The 21,178-nt window shown below is 39.5% G+C and overlaps 1 protein-coding gene across 1 annotated transcript in view; it reads left to right on the top strand.

Moving 5' to 3' along the window:
- Positions 1-21,178, top strand: part of LOC146648721 (uncharacterized) — a 29,284-nt gene continuing 8,106 nt past the window's right edge. Inside the window, exons 1-48 of the mRNA XM_085388214.1 lie at positions 1-577; positions 732-780; positions 1,397-1,605; positions 1,710-1,853; positions 1,940-2,096; positions 2,190-2,217; positions 2,304-2,493; positions 2,575-2,667; positions 2,853-2,916; positions 4,621-4,719; positions 4,804-4,907; positions 5,001-5,139; positions 5,227-5,345; positions 5,430-5,579; positions 5,674-5,844; positions 5,928-6,237; positions 6,359-6,435; positions 6,575-6,780; positions 6,909-7,032; positions 7,167-7,303; positions 8,484-8,739; positions 8,844-9,086; positions 9,183-9,359; positions 9,448-9,593; positions 9,679-9,769; positions 9,864-10,253; positions 10,355-10,481; positions 10,558-10,676; positions 10,757-10,953; positions 11,033-11,216; positions 11,291-11,456; positions 11,539-11,663; positions 11,771-12,079; positions 12,172-12,375; positions 12,464-12,760; positions 12,886-12,990; positions 13,074-13,169; positions 13,260-13,394; positions 18,888-19,088; positions 19,167-19,310; positions 19,399-19,555; positions 19,649-19,676; positions 19,763-19,871; positions 19,967-20,059; positions 20,162-20,225; positions 20,433-20,531; positions 20,616-20,719; positions 20,820-20,958. Coding sequence (XP_085244340.1) covers positions 1,405-1,605; positions 1,710-1,853; positions 1,940-2,096; positions 2,190-2,217; positions 2,304-2,493; positions 2,575-2,667; positions 2,853-2,916; positions 4,621-4,719; positions 4,804-4,907; positions 5,001-5,139; positions 5,227-5,345; positions 5,430-5,579; positions 5,674-5,844; positions 5,928-6,237; positions 6,359-6,435; positions 6,575-6,780; positions 6,909-7,032; positions 7,167-7,303; positions 8,484-8,739; positions 8,844-9,086; positions 9,183-9,359; positions 9,448-9,593; positions 9,679-9,769; positions 9,864-10,253; positions 10,355-10,481; positions 10,558-10,676; positions 10,757-10,953; positions 11,033-11,216; positions 11,291-11,456; positions 11,539-11,663; positions 11,771-12,079; positions 12,172-12,375; positions 12,464-12,760; positions 12,886-12,990; positions 13,074-13,169; positions 13,260-13,394; positions 18,888-19,088; positions 19,167-19,310; positions 19,399-19,555; positions 19,649-19,676; positions 19,763-19,871; positions 19,967-20,059; positions 20,162-20,225; positions 20,433-20,531; positions 20,616-20,719; positions 20,820-20,958 — 7,018 coding nt within the window. The 5' untranslated portion in view covers positions 1-577; positions 732-780; positions 1,397-1,404. The remainder of the gene's footprint in view (positions 578-731; positions 781-1,396; positions 1,606-1,709; positions 1,854-1,939; positions 2,097-2,189; positions 2,218-2,303; positions 2,494-2,574; positions 2,668-2,852; positions 2,917-4,620; positions 4,720-4,803; positions 4,908-5,000; positions 5,140-5,226; positions 5,346-5,429; positions 5,580-5,673; positions 5,845-5,927; positions 6,238-6,358; positions 6,436-6,574; positions 6,781-6,908; positions 7,033-7,166; positions 7,304-8,483; positions 8,740-8,843; positions 9,087-9,182; positions 9,360-9,447; positions 9,594-9,678; positions 9,770-9,863; positions 10,254-10,354; positions 10,482-10,557; positions 10,677-10,756; positions 10,954-11,032; positions 11,217-11,290; positions 11,457-11,538; positions 11,664-11,770; positions 12,080-12,171; positions 12,376-12,463; positions 12,761-12,885; positions 12,991-13,073; positions 13,170-13,259; positions 13,395-18,887; positions 19,089-19,166; positions 19,311-19,398; positions 19,556-19,648; positions 19,677-19,762; positions 19,872-19,966; positions 20,060-20,161; positions 20,226-20,432; positions 20,532-20,615; positions 20,720-20,819; positions 20,959-21,178) is intronic.

The following is a 21,178-nucleotide window of genomic DNA, read 5'->3' on the forward strand; positions in this document are numbered from 1 at the left end:
CCCCTGAATCTAAACAGACCATTTGCTCTTGGTTTTGTTGCTTTGCCTTGTATGCAAGTTGTAATCAGGAAAGATTATCAGCTGCTGTAAGCAAACAACCAACACCATGTGACAATAATGACTTTATAGAACAGAGGCTGAAGATTCTTCAGACATAGTGAATACATGTGGATTATTCTAGTAAGTAAAACCCAGACAAATATAAATATTAAGATTGTAAATATGACTTGAAGTATTAAACTGAATTTCATCAGTATTACAAACAATATATAAAGTTACCCGTTACGAATTAAACGAATAAAATAAGAGTCACTTGATATCAAGCCTGTCCCTGATCCCCACCTCTTGCCCTCCCCTTTCTTTGTCCTGTATTGTTCTCGCCCTGCTTGTCACAAGGTGAACGCAACAAATAGCAGCAGTACAACTTACCCAATTAGGAGAATGCTTTTTTAATGTGTAACCTTTCTCCAAAAATTCAGGCCATATTTGGTGGATAAAGAACCTTTATTAAAGGATGAAGGGCAGATGTCAGCTGCAGGGCTCTTCACTCCACTTGATTGAAGGTTTAGAGTCAAAGGTAAGCAAAACATTTACATATAATTTAATGTTCAGAATAGAAGGTCACCATACTTTACATGTACATCGTATTAGTGTGGGGTAATAAATTATGATGCTGTGTGGTAGTGGTAATGGAATTTTTCTTGTTTTGCTTTTTCTTCTGGTCTAAACAGCAAGTCCTGACAGATCCTGCTCTTCTTTTTGGAATCCAACCCACCCTAGGTAAAAGCTGTGCTTGGTTTGAGTTGAACGGGAATGACCCTCAGTTAGGACTTACGTTTTTGTGGTTTAACTACAAATGTGCAAGTTTTATTGTTAATACTCTAAGTAAGTGGGTGTCTATTCTCATCATGGTTTTTATGGCATAATTCTGTATTGAAATTCAAAGTATTAAAACACGAGTTTTGAATGGTGTAAGGATTGTACGGCAGCTTGAGGCAAAGCTGAGATTTTGTAATTCGGCAACGTAAATAAAACTGACTGAAAGTCTTTTGCCTCTGTACATATTAGTTTTTGACTGACACCACACTATTGCAGCAATAAAAAAATGTCATGAGTGGGTGGGCGGGTGGCATTCTTGGTCTGCAACAACAGTTATGAGAGTGGTACGTGTGACACTCACATGAATGTCATAATACAAGATTTTGCAGCAGAACACTGCATTGTAATGACATGATTGCTGTTCTTCTGTTTTGATGTTGTAGCTTATTCCTGCATCTTTTCGCACTTTACCTGGTAACTGATGGCTAAACGACTGCAGTTCACACCGTTAATAATCGTCAATGAATGATTCTAGCTTGCATTCATTGTTAGAGACTAACGTTCACATTTGTAACAGGTTGAAAAATGGGGGATGCTGCCATGAAAGAGTTTGGGGCGGCGGCTCCTTACCTGAGAAAGTCAGATAAGGAGCGTCTGGAGGCCCAGACTCGCCCATTTGATATGAAGAAAGAGTGCTTCGTTCCTGACCCTGAAGTTGAGTACGTTAAAGCAACCATCACTAGCCGCGATGGCGACAAAGTCACTGCTGACACCGAATTTGGAAAGGTGAATAAAGTTCAGGTTCTGCATAAGTGTGTACATGTGTCTACGAAGGACTTTGGTGCTGTTTTGGTTAACATGGCTGTTAACTGTTTGATTTCCATTTGCAGACCGTCACAGTGAAGGAGTGCGATGTGCACCCTCAGAACCCGCCAAAGTTCGATAAAATTGAAGACATGGCGATGTTCACCTTCCTCCATGAACCAGCTGTGCTGTTTAACCTCAAAGAGCGTTACGCAGCGTGGATGATCTACGTGAGCTGACAGCACAACACGCTAACTGCCCTCCCACAAATTCTACATATTTGACACTTTGCTCTCCTCTTTTCACCAACTATCAGACCTACTCTGGGTTGTTCTGTGTGACTGTCAATCCCTACAAGTGGCTGCCAGTCTACAATCAGGAGGTGGTTGCTGCCTACAGAGGAAAGAAGAGGACTGAAGCTCCTCCTCATATCTTCTCCATCTCTGACAATGCCTACCAGTACATGCTGGCAGGTACAAATATCCCTTTTAGCATTCATCTTGATTGACATTTTGTTTGGACATCGTCGCATTTTCCCTGATTTTCTGATATTCTCTTGCTGACAGACAGAGAAAACCAGTCAATCCTTATCACGTAAGTAACTTTACCAACAAGGGTCTTTTTTCAGCAGTTAAGAGTTATACTTCTTGGTCTTGAAATGTATGTCTTTTTCTACTCAGTGGAGAATCTGGAGCTGGAAAGACTGTCAACACCAAGCGTGTCATTCAGTACTTTGCCAGCATTGCTGCTGTCCCAAGTGGGAAGAAAGATCCAGCTGCAGAGAAGAAGGTTTTCAAACATTTTCAATTCAATTCAATTCAATTCAGTTCAATTCATGGGTATGTGTATAGCACCAAATCACAGCAACAAGTGCCTCAAGATGCTTTTCACAATCACAATTCCACTTGGGAAGCTTTGCACTTTAGATCTTGTCTTTGATTTTCACATCAGGGAACCCTGGAGGATCAAATTATCCAGGCTAACCCCGCTCTAGAGGCCTTTGGCAATGCCAAGACCATCAGGAATGACAACTCCTCCAGATTTGTGAGTGTCTTTAGATTCTTCTTTCCCTTTATCATCTCCATCTTTTTCTTCTAGCTACTCCCTTTAGGGGTCACCACAGTGGAATATCTGCCTCAACTTCACTCTATCCCTTGCATTCTCCTTTGTCACACCAACCCTGTGCATGGCTATATGATGACTAAAATCTGCTTTTTTCCACCTAACAGGGGAAATTCATCCGTATTCACTTTGACAACCGAGGAAAGCTGGCCTCTGCTGACATTGAAACTTGTAAGTAACTGTGTTTATGTGGAAAATTTGAAAGTAGACTTAACCAGAGGTGGGACCAAGTCATTGTTTTGCAAGTCTCAAGTAAGTCTCAAGTCTTTATCCTCAAGTCTCAAGTCAAGTCTCAAGTAATGTCAGACAAGTCAGAGTCGAGTCTCAAGTCACTGGTGTAAAAGTCCGAGTCAAGTCACAAGTCTGAAACTTTGAATTTCAAGTCCTTTCGAGTCTTTAAAAAAAAAAGAAAGAAAAAAGCATGTTGCAGTTATATGCTAAATGTAAATATTAGACCATGTAATTTTAAAATCTGTGTTTTTCTCAACACATGACAAAATAGTGAACTTAGAAAATATACACAAATTGTGAAATTGCACCTCTTTAAAATGCAGCTCAATTAAAGCTAGCTCCAAGAATAATTTTCACCGACAGTTCTGAGATAAGCTGCATGTTATTCTTGGATGCGGTTGTAGGACTGGCTTTAAAAATCGCATGACAAAAATATCATACATATTAAAAAAAACTGCATCACCAACGTAGCCTGGACAACATTTGCTAGTTAGATGAAGTCAGCTATCTCATCCTAGCATATTTATATGCATATTTATAATCATACGGTTCTTGGAGTGAGTGCTCATGAAGTTTAGTAACTTCCGGTCACTGCAACAAGCCCAGGTACAGTTTACCGACGGATGGGTACAGGACCTTGAAATGCACCGTGTAGAAAGTAAAGACCATCGTACCTATCATAAGTTTACCAGTCTCACAAATTGTCTTCATAAATACACATTCCTTAACCGTTTATTAATAAGACCTTTGAGCTCAACGGTAATTAATTAGTAGTGGAAATAATTTCTGGTACGCGTTACAGAAATGAAGCAGTGACAATAATACTGTATGCTGTAATCACACTGGGCAATTAGTGATACAAAAAACCTGTTTTATCCTGTGAATAAAAGTATGTTTTTGTCAATGTACCATAATAACAGAAGCGAAACGCAATATTGTGTCAGGACAATTCACTAAGAAAAATGACGTATTAACTACTAAAAAACACTGACCTTCGTGTAAATGCTTGGAGCAGACTAACCTGTGAGCTGGAGTGTTCTGGGACGTTACATTTGATCTTTGAATGGCTGCAATCCAGGCCATCCGTCGCGTCTTTGTTACTTCGGAAACATGGCTTGAACAATTTCTCTTCAACGTCGTAATCCGATAACAACCGATCTCTTTACTCGTCGGCTTCCTGTGGCTGTCATGCGACCGGCTATTGCAGTTAATAATACAACGGCTTCTTGACATTTTTGTGTTTCTTTTTATCGCTGTGTGACTGATTTCAATTGAAAGCCTGTGTGCGCTAGTACCTCTTGCCACGAGTTCCCAGAATCCTTTGCGGTTTACCCCTGAATGACGTCACATTTTCAATCTCTATATAATATGCATGTTAAATTTTATATTTGGGGTGAAATATCAAGTCTTTTCAAGTAAACCGGTTCAAGTCCAATTCAAGTCCCAAGTCATTGGTGTAAAAGTCCAAGTCAAGTCACAAGTCTTAGAACATTTTTTCAAGTCAAGTCTAAAGTCATAAAATTAATGACTCGAGTCTGACTCGAGTCCAAGTCATGTGACTCGAGTCCACACCTCTGGACTTAACTATTACATGCAACTTATCTGTATACCAGATAAGTTACAAATAATTGATTTCTCTTACAGACCTTCTAGAAAAGTCTCGTGTGACCTTCCAGCTCAAAGCTGAGAGGGACTACCACATTTTCTACCAGATCCTGTCTCAGATAAAGCCTGAACTTCTGGGTACACAGTCATTAACCTTAAGAACTATCACTATATGGAAAACAGCTAGACATTTTGTAATTTTATATTTTTCTATCTCCTTAGAGATGCTGCTCATTACCAACAACCCTTATGACTACGCCTTCATCTCCCAAGGAGAGACAACAGTAGCCTCTATCAATGATTCTGAAGAGCTGATGGCCACTGATGTGAGTTGAATCTTAGATGCACTGCGGCAATTTTAGTCGAAAATTCAAAAGCAAAAACGAAAATAGTAAAATAATGTTTTTGATTTTTGTCAGGAAGCCTTTGATGTTCTGGGCTTCACTCAAGAAGAGAAGAACAGTATTTACAAGCTTACTGGTGCAATCATGCACTATGGCAACATGAAGTTTAAACAGAAGCAGAGAGAAGAGCAGGCAGAGGCTGATGGTACTGAAGGTGAGAGAAGACTATTGACAAACTACAGTCAGTGAGGATCTCTGTGGGCACTGATGACTTTAAATCAAAACTGCTATTTTGCCACAGATGCTGACAAAGTAGCTTATCTGATGGGCCTGAACTCTGCTGACCTCATCAAAGGTCTCTGTCACCCAAGAGTCAAAGTAGGAAATGAGTGGGTCACCAAGGGACAAAATGTGGCCCAGGTGAGATAATATGAAACTTTTGGAGAATTCCAAAATAATTCCCTAAACTTTATCAAGGTGTACTTTTATGCATTTCCTTGTTAGGTGAACTATGCTATCGGTGCGCTGTCAAAGTCAGTGTATGAGAAGATGTTTCTGTGGATGGTAATAAGAATCAACCAGTCCCTGGACACCAAACAGCCTCGGCAGTATTTTATTGGGGTGCTTGACATTGCTGGATTTGAGATCTTTGATGTGAGTTTGGAAATATTATATTCTTCTTATATGGTAGTCCTGGATGTAAAATACAATTTAAATCCTGATCATACTGTTGTCCGTCTCGCTTCAGTTCAACACCTTTGAGCAGATGTGCATCAACTTCACCAACGAAAAACTGCAACAATTTTTCAACCACCACATGTTTGTACTGGAGCAGGAAGAGTACAAGAAAGAGGGCATCGAATGGACTTTCATTGACTTTGGCATGGATCTGCAGGCCTGTATCGACCTGATTGAAAAGGTGAAACACTGTACAATTACATGTTCAGCTAAAACTAATGCAAATATAGTCTTTAACAAACACTTATACTTTCTGTCCTTTAGCCCATGGGTATCATGTCCATCCTTGAAGAGGAGTGCATGTTCCCCAAAGCCAGTGATGCCACCTTTAAAGCTAAGCTCTATGACAACCACCTGGGAAAAACCAGCAACTTCCAGAAGCCCAGAGTTGTCAAAGGAAAACCAGAGGCTCACTTTGCCCTGGTTCACTACGCTGGAACTGTTGATTATAATATCAACAACTGGTTGGTGAAGAACAAGGATCCTCTGAATGAGACTGTTGTGGCATTGTACCAAAAGTCGACCGTCAAACTTCTTGCAACTCTCTTTGCAAATTATGCAGGAGCTGACTCGGGTAGGTTTTAAAAAATTACTAGCATCTTAGTTTACAAGTGATTATTAAAGCATCATGTAATAAGCTACTAGCCCAACCTTCCCCTGCCCACTTTCCCACAAATAACAACTGTATCTTACAGCTGAATCTGGTGGGAAGGGCAAAGGTGGAACCAAGAAGAAAGGTTCTTCCTTCCAAACTGTATCAGCTTTGCACAGGGTAATATCAGTATAACTGTACATGTTATAGACTGGTTAATAGAAACATTATTCCTGAATTTAGGACCTTAAAAGTCATTTTGAATTGTAATGTATTTTGAAGGACAATGGCAATTCTTTTCTCTATGATGTGCTATCAGGAGAACTTGAACAAGCTGATGACCAACTTGAGGTCAACTCACCCTCACTTTGTACGCTGCATCATCCCCAACGAGACCAAGACTCCAGGGGCCATGGAGAACCCTCTGGTGATGCACCAGCTGCGCTGTAACGGTGTGCTGGAAGGCATCAGGATCTGCAGAAAGGGTTTCCCCAACAGGATCCTCTATGGAGATTTCAAGCAGAGGTGTCTGTTAGATAATTGGAAAATATAAGCAACATCAAATTTCTTAGTTATCCATTCTGGTGTGTTTTTGTGGTTTGACATTTTATGTAATATAAAATAAAGTTGAAATGCTCACTTTTTTCCCCCAGGTATCGCATTTTAAACCCAAGTGCTATTCCTGAAGGACAGTTCATCGATAACAAAAAGGCTTCAGAGAAGCTTTTGGGCTCTTTAGATATAGATCACAACCAGTACAAACTGGGTCACACCAAGGTCAGTACTGATAGAACAAATTTTGGCATATGCTGTTATTCTTGGTGTTATCATGTCCATGATGATAATAAAGTGGTCAAGAGTAATTCTAACACACACAAAAAGTGCCTTCAACATGGGTTTCTTGATCTTAGGTATTCTTCAAAGCTGGGTTGCTTGGACTGCTGGAGGAGATGCGAGATGACCGTTTAGCTCTAATCATCACGAGGATACAAGCAAGATCCCGAGGTGTTCTTGCAAGAATTGAATTTCAGAAGATTGTTGAACGCAGGTATTTGGTACAATGAAACTCCGATTTCAAATCAGTTCAAAAGTTACATAAAAAATGGAATATCAAAGAAATGACAAAACATTTTAATAAAGGTAGCATTCGTCTTCCTTTCATTAACTGAAAGTCAAAAACACCGCTAGGTTGTGTGCTATGGTCTTTAGTTTTGAGGAGGTTTCACAACATTACTTTTAGGATCAGGTGAAGTCCAAAAGTTTGAACCAAATGAGTTTGGTGTAAAAGTCCTCTGACACTGTATTGTAGTCTCAATACCTTACACTATCCTAGCAAGCTATTTTATTTTCCTTGGAACACTGAAAACATCTTCATAAAGGGTACAAATTAAATAAAGAACGTAATTTATTTATTCATTAATGTTGGTTCTGCGCTTTAGCAGGCCCGCTAGCTCAGAGACTCATCACCCATGAAGAAAGCAAGACAACAACTTAACCGGTCTTTACTTGATAGCAAGGGAAGGCTGGTCGGAACCAGGCTCTTGGAGCTGAACGCTCCTCACCTGTTTCCCAGCCAACTTCAAAGAAACAGCCTTCCCTGCAGCCTTTTATTCAGTGAATACAAGCACCACCCATATGGTCACAAAAAGTTAAAACACTGTGTGTGTGTGTGTGTGTGTGTGTGTGTGTGTGTGTGTGTGTGTGTGTGTGTGTGTGTGTGTGTGTGTGTGTGTGTGTGTGTGTGTGTGTGTGTGTGTATACATGACTTCCCGCCACACAATATATGCTTACAACTGTTTAACCACATTTCCTAGTTATCCACAGGACATCTCCCCACACCCGTATATGGCCTAACTTTAATGGTTTAATGGTTAGGCTAGATGAGTATGGCTAAATGGCCGTGAGTGAACATCCTCCACAAGATAAGGAAACCAGAATCTCACATGGACTGTGCCTCCGGTTAAACATTCCAGCCTCCCCAGCATTCAACAGGCCGGGGAGGAGAACAAAAGAATATCTAAACATGCTGTTTAAGGCAAAGTTTACAAATTTAAGTACAACAATGGCAACATTAAACAATTTACTCTGGCAATTAATATTTTCAGGTTTATTTAGATATAATAGATACTTTCACACTCACAAACTGAAGACTGAAAAAACGATTCATTGACATTAAATAAGCAGAGTCTGGATTACTACAGAATTTTTTACAAGTCAAATGTCTGCAGGGATGCTCTTCTTGTGATCCAGTGGAACATCCGTGCCTTCATGGGGGTCAAAAATTGGCCCTGGATGAAGATGTTCTTCAAGATCAAACCTCTGCTGAAGTCAGCAGAGACTGAGAAAGAGATGGCCAACATGAAGGAAGAGTTTGCCAAACTGAAAGAGGCTTATGCAAAATCAGAAGCCCGCAGGAAAGAACTGGAAGAGAAAATGGTCACTCTTCTCCAAGAAAAGAACGACCTGCAGCTCCAAGTTCAGGCTGTATGTTAAAGGATAGTTTCTTACAGTATGACAACAAATATCAACATCACATGTATTGTGTGTGTTTGTCGGCTTAATGCGTATGTCATACTTTTTGTCTTCAGGAGCAAGACAATCTATGTGATGCTGAAGAAAGATGTGAGGGGCTGATCAAGAGCAAAATTCAGCTGGAGGCCAAAATCAAAGAGCTGACAGAGAGACTGGAGGATGAGGAGGAGATGAATGCAGAACTGACTGCTAAGAAGAGGAAGCTGGAGGACGAGTGCTCCGAGCTGAAGAAAGACATCGATGACTTAGAGTTAACTCTAGCTAAAGTGGAGAAGGAGAAGCATGCCACTGAGAACAAGGTACTTGATGTTTCTATTTCTGACAACAAGGGTATGAAAAAGAGACGTTTCTAAACTGTGCACAGAATTTGTAATACCATCATTTACTTGCAACAGGTCAAGAACCTTGTTGAAGAGATGGCTGCTCAGGATGAGATCATTGCCAAGCTGACCAAGGAAAAGAAAGCTTTACAGGAAGCTCATCAGCAAACTCTGGACGACCTGCAGAGTGAGGAAGACAAAGTCAACACTCTGACCAAGGCCAAGGCTAAGCTGGAGCAGCAAGTGGATGATGTAAGAACTTTTAAATAATAATACTTTTTTATGTATTTACATTTTATATATATTTACTTTTTATATATATTTACTTTTTTCCCCACAGCTTGAGGGGTCTTTAGAACAAGAAAAGAAAGTCCGTATGGACCTTGAGCGAGCAAAGAGGAAGCTTGAAGGAGACCTCAAGTTAGCTCAAGAAAGTATCATGGACCTAGAAAATGATAAGCAGCAGCTCGAAGAGAGGCTGAAGAAGTAAGAATTAAGAACTGAACGTCTAACACTTGTTTTCATAACAAAGTTATTTTGTACCAGCAAAATATATTTTTTCCATCCACAGGAAAGATTTTGAGATTAGTCAACTGAACGGTAAAATAGAAGATGAACAAGTAATGAGTGCCCAGCTCCAGAAAAAACTGAAGGAGTTGCAGGTGATAAAAGAATAGAACAAAGTGTGAAAAGTGGTGAAAAGTAACGTAGAGCAACAAAATTTCATGTCAAGGTTTGCTTTTGACTCCGATCTAGGCTCGTATTGAGGAGCTGGAGGAAGAGCTAGAAGCAGAGAGAGCTGCTCGAGCCAAGGTGGAGAAGCAGAGAGCTGACCTGGCCAGAGAGCTGGAGGAGATCAGTGAGAGGTTGGAGGAGGCTGGAGGAGCCACAGCTGCCCAGATTGAGATGAACAAGAAGAGGGAGGCCGAGTTCCAGAAACTGCGCAGAGACCTCGAAGAGGCCACTCTGCACCACGAAGCCACTACTGCCACACTCAGGAAGAAACAAGCCGACAGTGTTGCTGAGCTGGGAGAGCAGATTGACAACCTGCAGAGAGTCAAGCAGAAACTGGAGAAGGAGAAGAGTGAGCTCAGACTGGAGCTGGATGATGTGGTCTCCAATATGGAACAAATTGTCAAGGCAAAGGTAAGTTACTTTCAGGTATTAGGGTTTGTTCTCATTGCCAAATCAAACATTAATTTTATAATTGTGTACATGATTGGCCATCTACTGCTTTTTGTTCACAGAACAACTTGGAGAAAATGTGCAGGTCTCTGGAAGACCAGATGAATGAATATAAAACAAAATCAGAAGAGGGACAGCGTGCCATCAATGACTTCACCATGCAGAAAGCAAAGCTTCAAACTGAGAACGGTATGCATTAGACCTGAACAGCATATTTTAGTTGTGCCAGTGTGCGGTACTGAATTGAATGTTATGCTTAAATAAGGTGAACTTTCGAGGCAGCTTGAGGAAAAGGATTCTCTGGTGTCTCAACTCACGAGAGGAAAACAGTCGTACACTCAGCAAATTGAAGACCTGAAAAGACAACTGGAGGAAGAAGTCAAGGTAGCAAATAATCATCAGTGTAACCTCATTAGGTAGAGACCATTGGTACACCCAGTGCATAAAGATACATTTTCTTTTAGGCCAAGAACGCATTAGCCCATGCAGTGCAGTCTGCTCGCCATGACTGTGACCTGCTCAGGGAGCAGTATGAGGAGGAGCAGGAGGCTAAAGCTGAACTGCAACGTAGCATGTCCAAGGCCAACTCTGAGGTGGCTCAGTGGAGAACCAAGTATGAAACTGATGCCATCCAGAGGACCGAAGAACTAGAAGAGGCCAAGTAAGCCAAATACACTAAGTCCACGAACTCAGCAAAGGTAAAGAGCGTTTAACCACAAATACATATTTTCATCACCTAGAAAGAAGCTGGCTCAGCGTCTGCAGGAGGCTGAGGAGGCTGTTGAAGCAGTGAATGCTAAATGTTCCTCTCTGGAGAAGACCAAACACAGGCTGCAGAATGAGATTGAAGATCTCATGGTGGATGTAGAGAGGTCTAATGCTGCTGCCGCTGCTCTGGACAAGAAACAAAGAAACTTTGACAAGGTTTTCATCCGGCACTTATTATTTCACTGAAGCGGAAGGTCAATCTTTTATCTAAAATGAAAACTTTCTTGTAGGTCTTGGCAGAGTGGAAACAGAAGTACGAGGAGTCTCAAACAGAGCTGGAGAGCTCTCAGAAAGATGCCAGGTCTCTGAGCACTGAGCTCTTCAAACTGAAGAACTCCTATGAAGAATCTCTTGAACATTTGGAGACCATGAAGAGAGAGAACAAGAACTTACAAGGTGACTTAATTACCCATTAAAATCATACATGAACAGTTTGTTCACAGTATAACGGCATTTATTTTTTACAATATGCCCTCAGAGGAAATATCTGACCTCACTGAACAAATTAGCGAAGGTGGAAAGAATATTCATGAGCTTGAGAAGATTCGAAAGCAGTTGGAACAAGAGAAGTCTGAGATACAGACAGCTCTGGAGGAAGCAGAGGTAAGCTGCTGCATACTGGCCTTTTTCAAATTTGAAAGATTTTAGGTTGTGAGGATTAATTCATTACAAGTTATGTAGTCATTGTGTCTAATTTCTATTTGTGACAGGCCACACTGGAGCATGAGGAAGGGAAGATTCTCAGAGCCCAACTTGAGTTTAACCAAGTAAAGGCTGACATTGAGCGCAAGCTAGCTGAGAAAGATGAAGAAATGGAGCAATCGAAAAGAAACCACCAGCGAACTGTGGATACTCTTCAAAGCTCTCTGGAGGCTGAGACTCGCAGCAGGAACGAGGCCCTGCGTCTGAAAAAGAAGATGGAGGGAGACCTCAATGAGATGGAGATCCAGCTAAGCCAGGCTAACAGGCAGGCAGCTGAGGCCCAGAAACAACTTAAGGCCGTCCATGCCCATCTGAAGGTCTGAATAAACAAGCAGTTCTACTTCTTTGAAACAAAAATCAAAACCAAAGTGAAACATCAGTTAAAATTTTGGGGGTTTTTATCTTCAAGGATACTCAACTTCAGCTGGACGACTCTCTGCGAGCCAGTGATGATATGAAGGAAAACATTGCCATTGTTGAGCGACGCAACAACCTTCTTCAGGCTGAAGTGGAGGAGCTGAGAGCAGCTCTGGATCAAACGGAGAGAAGCCGCAAACTTGCAGAGCAAGAGCTGCTGGATGTCAGTGAGAGAGTGCAGCTACTGCACTCACAGGTAAGACTGGAGAAGACTTGATACAGAAACTATCTATTGAAAATATACTCAGGAATTTAAAAAATCATATTTTTCATCTGAACACCAGAACACCAGCCTGATAAACCAAAAGAAGAAGCTGGAGGCTGATACATCCCAGCTTCAAACTGAAGTGGAGGAGGCAGTGCAGGAGTGCAGGAATGCAGAGGAGAAGGCCAAGAAGGCCATCACTGATGCTGCCATGATGGCAGAGGAGCTGAAGAAAGAGCAGGACACCAGCGCTCATCTGGAGCGAATGAAGAAGAACATGGAGCAAACCATCAAAGACCTGCAGCACCGCCTGGATGAAGCTGAGCAGATCGCCATGAAGGGAGGCAAGAAGCAGATTCAGAAGCTCGAGGCCAGGGTGGGTATAACACTTCAGTCTCTCCCTATAATCTCTTTGACTACAGCATCTATATATCAAATAAATAGCTGGTCTAAATTTAAGTGATGTTATCTGAATTTTGTTGTGGGATCTGAATTTTATAGGTCAAGGAACTTGAAAATGAGGTGGAAAATGAGCAGAAAAAGGCCAGCGATGCTGTGAAGGGAGTAAGAAAGTATGAAAGGCGTATCAAGGAGCTTACTTATCAGGTAACTTTAATTCTTAACCAGTTAGCTTGTCTGATGGAAATTACACTCAGAAACAAAACTATGTAAAAATTTGTACTAATTAGACCGAAGAAGATCGCAAAAATCTAGCACGTCTTCAAGATTTGGTGGACAAGCTGCAGCTAAAGGTCAAGTCCTACAAGAAGGCTGCAGAGGAAGCTGTAAGTTATACAGATTTTAAATACCGCCCTTACATCTGACCACTGACTGAATATTTTCTTTACAAACAATATTGTGCTTCTATTCTACAGGAGGAACAGGCCAACAGTAATCTTACCAAGTTCCGCAAACTTCAACATGAGCTCGATGAAGCTGAGGAGCGAGCTGACATTGCCGAGTCTCAGGTCAACAAGCTGCGCGCCAAAAGCCGTGATGTGGGATCAAAGGTTCGTATGTGTACATGTTAAAAAAAAGTGTTAGTCCGGAATAGTAGGACTCTTAGCATCCTGCTGACAGATCACCAACACAAATTCTAGCTTTTTATCTCAAGGATCATTGACAAAAATAAAAGCGAAAGCATGCATTGTAGTCTCACTGCAGAATCACTGTAGAGTGAGCATTGACTGTTTTCACTTCATTTACAATCCAGCTCTTCTTTTCAAATCAAAAAATGATCACTAATGATCCTCTTTTCCCCTCTTTCTTGTTTCAGAAAGGACTTGATGAAGAATGAAGTTCACCTTGAAATGATCATTTCTGAGACACCTCTTGGTCCTGCAATGAAGTCTCCCTATGCATGTGTTTTTGTTTAGTAGAATAAAGTTAATGAGCATCTCAAACAGTGTTGTGAGTTTCATTGATAAAAGTGTTTGCTGTTTATACTGGTGAGAACCAAACTTGATTTTACAAAACAAAAAAATATAAAATTTGAACCAAACTAGTAGAAAAATAAGATCAAAATTAACTAAAAGGATAGCAACAAAGATAAAGTAAAAGTGTTATGTTTTAAATGTCTATTACTGGTATTAAAGAATTGCATTATAAGGAATGTATCGGTAATTTGACTGAATTTCCCCATAGATATAGTAATATGTAGTTTTCCCTCTCACACTTCTTTCCAATGAAAGGAGGGAACAAGTTGTCAGTTGTACTTACTGTGATTTCAGACAAAATCACAAAAACTAATACATTACAATAAAAAAAGCATTTTGGTATTCAATATAGTAGAGAATACAAAATTCGAAACCATGGTCACTAAATCAATTTCTTTGAGCTTTTAGAAATAAAAAATGTGTTGCAGAAAACTATGTGTAGCTTATAAATGACAAAGTCGTTCCCATTGGGACTATTATTAATTCAATTCAATTTTATTTATATAGTTCCAAATCACAACACCAGTCGCCTCAAGGCGCTTTATTTTGTAAGGTAGACAACGGTATTATTACTAGGCAGCTTTTATACCTCATTCATCAGAAGTCAGTCAAACATCAAATGACCACCAGATGGCGCTCACAGATCAATTTCTTATAGTTTGATAATGGAACTTACTCTACATGTTACATGATAAGAAGAGTTTGCTTTGTCATTTTCTTTAAAATTTCAGTCATTTTATATGTTTTATATTTCCCTGTAGCATGACATCTAACATTTTTTTAAATGTTTTTTGGGTGTTCTGGATTTAAATGAGATTAAAATAGGTGACAATGGTATTGAAGAAGACTTTAAAAGAATAATTAGTGACATGTGAAGAGAGGACTGCAGAATTCAGGTTGATTGATTCAAATAAGAAAATAAATCCATTTTTTTTCTATAACACTTACTTAAATGACACTACCAACTAGAAAATGCAGAAGAATTTTATGAATGTAGTCTTGAACTATTATTATTATTATTACTCTAGGAAGCTACTAAGAACAATATGCTTATGTACAGAACTGTAAATGACACAGTGCTTGATAAGTGAGACATTTCTACTCCACATGCACCCACAATAGATAATTAACAAAACAAGCTCACAGACTACTCTTTTTGCATAAATATGAGCCATCTTCTCACTACTTCTTTCGGGTATAGAAAACTGGACATCATCCAGAGACACAACCATTTATTTCTGACTATTTCTTTCCATTTTGATATGACTAAAGGCTAACATACTGAAAAACTAAACTATAAAAGTGAAAACTACTAACCTTCACATCAGTAGTAGCGCCCATTCTTTCTTTTAACAAGCACTTTCTTTTTGGAGCCAGACTGGGGAGGGCCATTTGGAGCACAGGATACAAGCAGACTTGACAGACTGGCAGCAGATAATCTGGTCTTGGTGTGTCCTCCAACAGGAAATAGTACATTAACAATATGAGCATATTAGGTCTAAAAGAAATGTTTTCTATTTTTGCCATTTCCGCAATCAGGAATGAGAAGTTCTGCATAAAGTAAAACAAAAAGTTGATAATAAAATCTTTAAATGGCCAACATTACCTTTTCAATATTTCATGAGAGGATCTCTTGGTCACTACCTCATCTGAAGACAAGCAGTACTCTGGACTTGATCCTATAGAGAGGTCCATAGTCTGAATGAGTGAGAAGAGGACAAGGGAGGAGAACAATCAACTCCTGTAAGCCTCTGTTAAAGTTCAACACCACTTAGAAGTGACCTTTCACAGTAACATAGGACAAATTCTGCCAATAGCTTTGCTGGATCTAGTTTCACACTTAAGTGAGGCAAGGTGCCTCACACCTTCTTTTGTGTGCTCATGTGATCATAAAAGTCAAAGACACAAAGACCGTGGACAGCTGGGAATGAGACCTTAAATGGCTGGAAGAGTACTCTCCTAGAGCCTGGAATAGACAGAGGATAAGTAAAGGAGAAGGAAATGGGATCTGATAGAAAGTCACATAATTGAGGTTGTAGAAGGATTTAATTTGTGCCAGACCTTCATCAGACCTTCATCAAACAAACAAACAAAAAAAACAACAGCAAACAAACAAAGAAAAGAAACTGATGAGAAACTTTGAAAGCTGATTTGCCCTCCTTGTCTTGTTTTAGAGGTTTCATTTGTAACACATACAGGTTTATTTGTTCATGCATTTTGCACTGAACGTAGATTAATTATAGTATATATTAATTATAGTATATTGCTTTATATAAATGATATATTATCCCACAATACGCTAGCTATAGTATATATACTAGCTATAGTATATTGTTATGTTCCCTTGAGGTTATCACCTGTTGCTGCTGGTCAAAGAAGAAATACAAACCAATCTCAACTACTTGCGTCACAAGCTGTCCCCAAGCTATACTCTGAACCGCCAAGCCCTCAAAGGCAGCCAACAGGAATTTCACAAGTTATCTTTGTGCTCAAGGATAAAGGGAAGAAAACAATTCCATGTCAACAGAAGCCAGCCAAGTGCACTAGCTGCATGTCACATCTGATAGCAGGTTGAAGTATATAGCTACATAGTCAGGGGTCATTTGTGCCCTCTCGTCTTTTGTTCTAGTGGCAAAAGGTCATTTATTTAATAGAAAACTAAATGAAATAAAAGGTTTGCTTCATCTGGAGAAAGACAAAAATAATTTGCATTCTTGTGAGAAGAGTTATGACCTCTAAAATTAAGAACACTTTGCATGTAGAGCTCTTAATTTATGTTGGGCTAAAACTTTTTGCAAAATGAATCAATCAATACAAAAATGAAATTAAACGTTCACATATGTGTGTATTTCCTTATATCTCTGTCTCTTTATCATAGAGACAGAGTTGAAACACAATATGAATAATTTTACAATAACAATAATAATAATATAACAACAATAACCAAGAAATAAAGTCCAGCATCAGGAAAACTCCCACTGCTCTTCCACCAGAAATCATTTTGTCTATTAAAACTGTGTAGAGGAAAGGGGAAGGCAACGTTATTTGTAAGACCCAAGAGATGTACATGCAAGTACAACAAATACCCATTTTATATACTATTGTGCTATTGATCTGCTGAACGGACCAAGATTTTTCTTCTCTGTTCAGAAACAGCTGATGACGAGTTACAGTAACATAGAACATACACACATGTATTACATGTGACACACTATTAGGGAGGTCATGCTCCTTGATCAATTAAATATGACTTACTGCAAATTTTAGCATAGCAACACAATTATACTACTCATATTGCTGAGTGAAGACCCCACAAACACAACACATGAAAGTTGCAGTGAACCATTCATATGCTTGCTTGAACTGCAGAAAGATAACGGAAGCTAAAAGAAGAATCATATTACAGATGCTCTTTAGTAAAATAGAGGAGTTATAATTTTGTTAATATTAATTTGGTACAAAACTTACAGCCCTTTGATTCCCTTTTTTCATGAAACATGAACTTGGGTTGGATTGCATTGCATCTGAACACATCTATTGTTGGTAAAGAAAAGTAAAGAATGCAGAGTGACCAGGGTTAGACTAAGGGTGTCGATCTAATTGAGAACAGTGGTGAGTGATAAGAAAGGGACTTCACAGCTGCGACCTTGGCCTTGTCTTGCCTCTCTGTAGACAACAGCTGCTCTTTATTCTTCCTCTTGAAATGTATTTTACACCCTATTGCTTTACAGACTATTGTTGAACTTTAGATGTCAAGATGCTTAAAGTGACACAAATCCTAGCCTACTGTATTCATGTGTTGAACAGACGACAGAGTGCAAAAGCCTATGACATGGTGGCTCTACCTTCTAATTAACAAATATCCTTTTTTTTTTCATCCCGAAAAAAAAATCGGCCTAATTATTGTTCCCTAAAATAGAAACCCTGGTTAAAATATCTGAATCTCTATCTCATGGTGTTTTGGCTTACCATTTGTTTTAAACCTACTTACAAATAATTAATTAGATACTGATACTTAGAATTAGACAGACGATGATAGATAGATAGATAGATAGATAGATAGATAGATAGATAGATAGATAGATAGACAGACAGACAGACAGACAGACAGACAGACAGACAGACAGACAGACAGACAGACAGACAGACAGACAGACAGACTACCATCTGCCCTAGCCTCCCCCACCTCCTCCTTCACCCTTCTTTGTCATGCCCATGTGGGTGCATTACTCTGTTGCTCACAAGGTGAGAGCAGCAAATAGCTGCTCCAGGCTCTACCCAATTTGGAGAATGCTTTTTGTGATAGACAACCTGGATGCCATTTCTCTGATATTCATTCCCATATTTGGTTGACCTACAACCTTTATTAATGGAGAGGTAGCCTGGTCAGCCACTGGATCAGTCATTTCTCTTAAGGTTGACAGTCAGAGGTAAGAGAACACCCACGCAGGTATAAAAGTTTTAATTATATTAAAATTTCTGCTGCTAGCTATATTTTGTAATAGGTTAGCAATTGATTTGAGTGACAGGACTCCTGTTTCTGTGAACCTTGCTGTCAAATGTCTAATGAATTTGTGATGTTATATGTGATCTTTGGTTCCTTTCTGTGTGCTTCATATGAATAGCACAAATCGTTACTTCCTGTGGAGTGAAACGCCTAAGGTAAAATTTAAAGCTACACTTCTTGAATTTCTGAATCAGTTAACTTAAATGCATTTTTCTATTGGTGCATGTGTGTGTCAGAAAAGAATGGGCATTTTTGTTGCAATTATGTCTGTTTGGGGTTGCTGGTCTTAAATACCCAAACACCTCAAACACCTTTAGTAGTTGTGTCTCATGCAAAGACCTGCTGCATAACACGTTAATTTGAGCCTTCTGCATACTAAAAGTTACCGGAAATGCTTGATATACAAGAATATAAATATTTTTTGTTGTTTTTAGAAATTCTTTTACTGTCTCTGTTACTAAACCTGCTTTGTGTGCATTTTTCCTGGGTCTTACATGAATTTGGTTAATATATGCTTATGCTTATTTACATTTAATAGACATTTTTTTAAAGGTTGAAAAATGGGGGATGCTGCCATGAAAGAGTTTGGGGCGGCGGCTCCTTACCTGAGAAAGTCAGATAAGGAGCGTCTGGAGGCCCAGACTCGCCCATTTGACATGAAAAAACAGTGTTTCGTTCCTGACCCTGAAGTTGAGTACGTTAAAGCAACAATCACTAGCCGCGATGGCGACAAAGCCACCGTCGACACTGAATTTGGAAAGGTATATTCATCATATCAGTTCCATTCAAATGTATTTTAGTTTTTAGCTTTGTGCAATACCTGGTACTTCTTTTTGCAGACCGTCACAGTGAAGGAGTGCGATGTGCACCCTCAGAACCCGCCTAAGTTTGATAAAATTGAAGACATGGCGATGTTCACCTTCCTCCATGAACCAGCTGTGCTGTTTAACCTCAAAGAGCGTTACGCAGCGTGGATGATCTACGTGAGTTACCAAACTTGAAAGTTATCTTTAGTGAAATAACATTTTCGCATCTGAAACAAAATTTAATATCCCTCTCTTTACATGACAGACCTACTCTGGGTTGTTCTGTGTGACTGTCAATCCCTACAAGTGGCTGCCAGTCTACAATCAGGAGGTGGTCGTTGCCTACAGAGGAAAGAAGAGGACTGAAGCTCCTCCTCATATCTTCTCCATCTCTGACAATGCCTACCAGTACATGCTGGCAGGTACAAATATCCCTTTTAGCATTCATCTTGATTGACATTTTGTTTGGACATCGTCGCATTTTCCCTGATTTTCTGATATTCTCTTGCTGACAGACAGAGAAAACCAGTCAATCCTTATCACGTAAGTAACTTTACCAACAAGGGTCTTTTTTCAGCAGTTAAGAGTTATACTTCTTGGTCTTGAAATGTATGTCTTTTTCTACTCAGTGGAGAATCTGGAGCTGGAAAGACTGTCAACACCAAGCGTGTCATTCAGTACTTTGCCAGCATTGCTGCTGTCCCAAGTGGGAAGAAAGATTCAGCTGCAGAGAAGAAGGTTCTTACGAGACAAGATTTTCTTAATGTTCGACAAACAAAATATAGTCATAATATTGCTGTTTTTCAAGGTTCTTTTTTGTTTAACTAAATCAGGGAACCCTTGAAGATCAAATCATCCAGGCTAACCCCGCTCTAGAGGCCTTTGGCAATGCCAAAACCATCAGGAATGACAACTCCTCCAGATTTGTGAGTGTCTGTATCTGGCTGATGTCAGACTACTTGTTTACATTCATAAATGAAGTTACTTCTTATTCCAAAAATACAAGTGAACACACATTTTCCTCCCAGGGTAAATTCATCCGTATTCATTTTGACAACCGAGGAAAGCTGGCCTCGGCTGACATCGAGACCTGTAAGTAAAATTAAGATAATCCATGTATCCATTTTCTGAGCCATTTTTGTTTGGTTGGAGGCCTCTGGAAATATGAACCAAGAGTGCTTTAACCATGCAAAGCCTGTTTAAAACTGGAGTATTATTTCATAATTAAACATTTGAAAAACTCTATTAAATTTGTTACTGTGTGTCACACTTTCATACCATTTATAATAACTCATTCAGACCTTTTGGAAAAGTCTCGTGTGACCTTCCAGCTCAAAGCTGAGAGGGACTACCACATTTTCTACCAGATCCTGTCTCAGATAAAGCCTGAACTTCTAGGTAAGGATGAGTACAGGACAGGTGTTTGATTTGTACTCAATCATACATTTCATAGTGAAATAAACATTTTCTATTTAATTTTAGAGATGCTGCTCATCACCAACAACCCTTATGACTACGCCTTCATCTCCCAAGGAGAGACAACAGTAGCCTCTATCAATGATTCTGAAGAGCTGATGGCCACTGATGTGAGTTGAATCTCAGATTCACTGCAGCAATTTTAGTCGAAAATTCATTTAATAAAACAAAAAAGAAAATAGTAAAATTAATGTTTTTGATTTTCGTCAGGAAGCCTTTGATGTTCTGGGCTTCACTCAAGAAGAGAAGAACAGTATTTACAAGCTTACTGGTGCAATCATGCACTATGGCAACATGAAGTTTAAACAGAAGCAGAGAGAAGAGCAGGCAGAGGCCGATGGTACTGAAGGTGAATATAATTATAACATAATAGATTATATTCAAATAACTAGGCACTCTGACGCCTGACTAATGCCAGACCTGATGAATCAAGGAATCACTTAAATAGAAGCTAAATGGAACCTAACAAAGTGAAGGATACAACAATGTAAAAAAAACCCTCTACAACAGGCGACATCTATCAGTCTGCAAAGGGTTAAAAATCAATTTCTTAGGCTTTGGAACTGCAA

The sequence above is a fragment of the Rhamphochromis longiceps genome, linkage group LG18 (assembly GCF_057381845.1).
Source record: "Rhamphochromis longiceps isolate RC_006_pf linkage group LG18, R_longiceps_female_GT1.1, whole genome shotgun sequence".
In the NCBI taxonomy this organism is placed as follows: Eukaryota; Metazoa; Chordata; class Actinopteri; order Cichliformes; family Cichlidae; genus Rhamphochromis; species Rhamphochromis longiceps.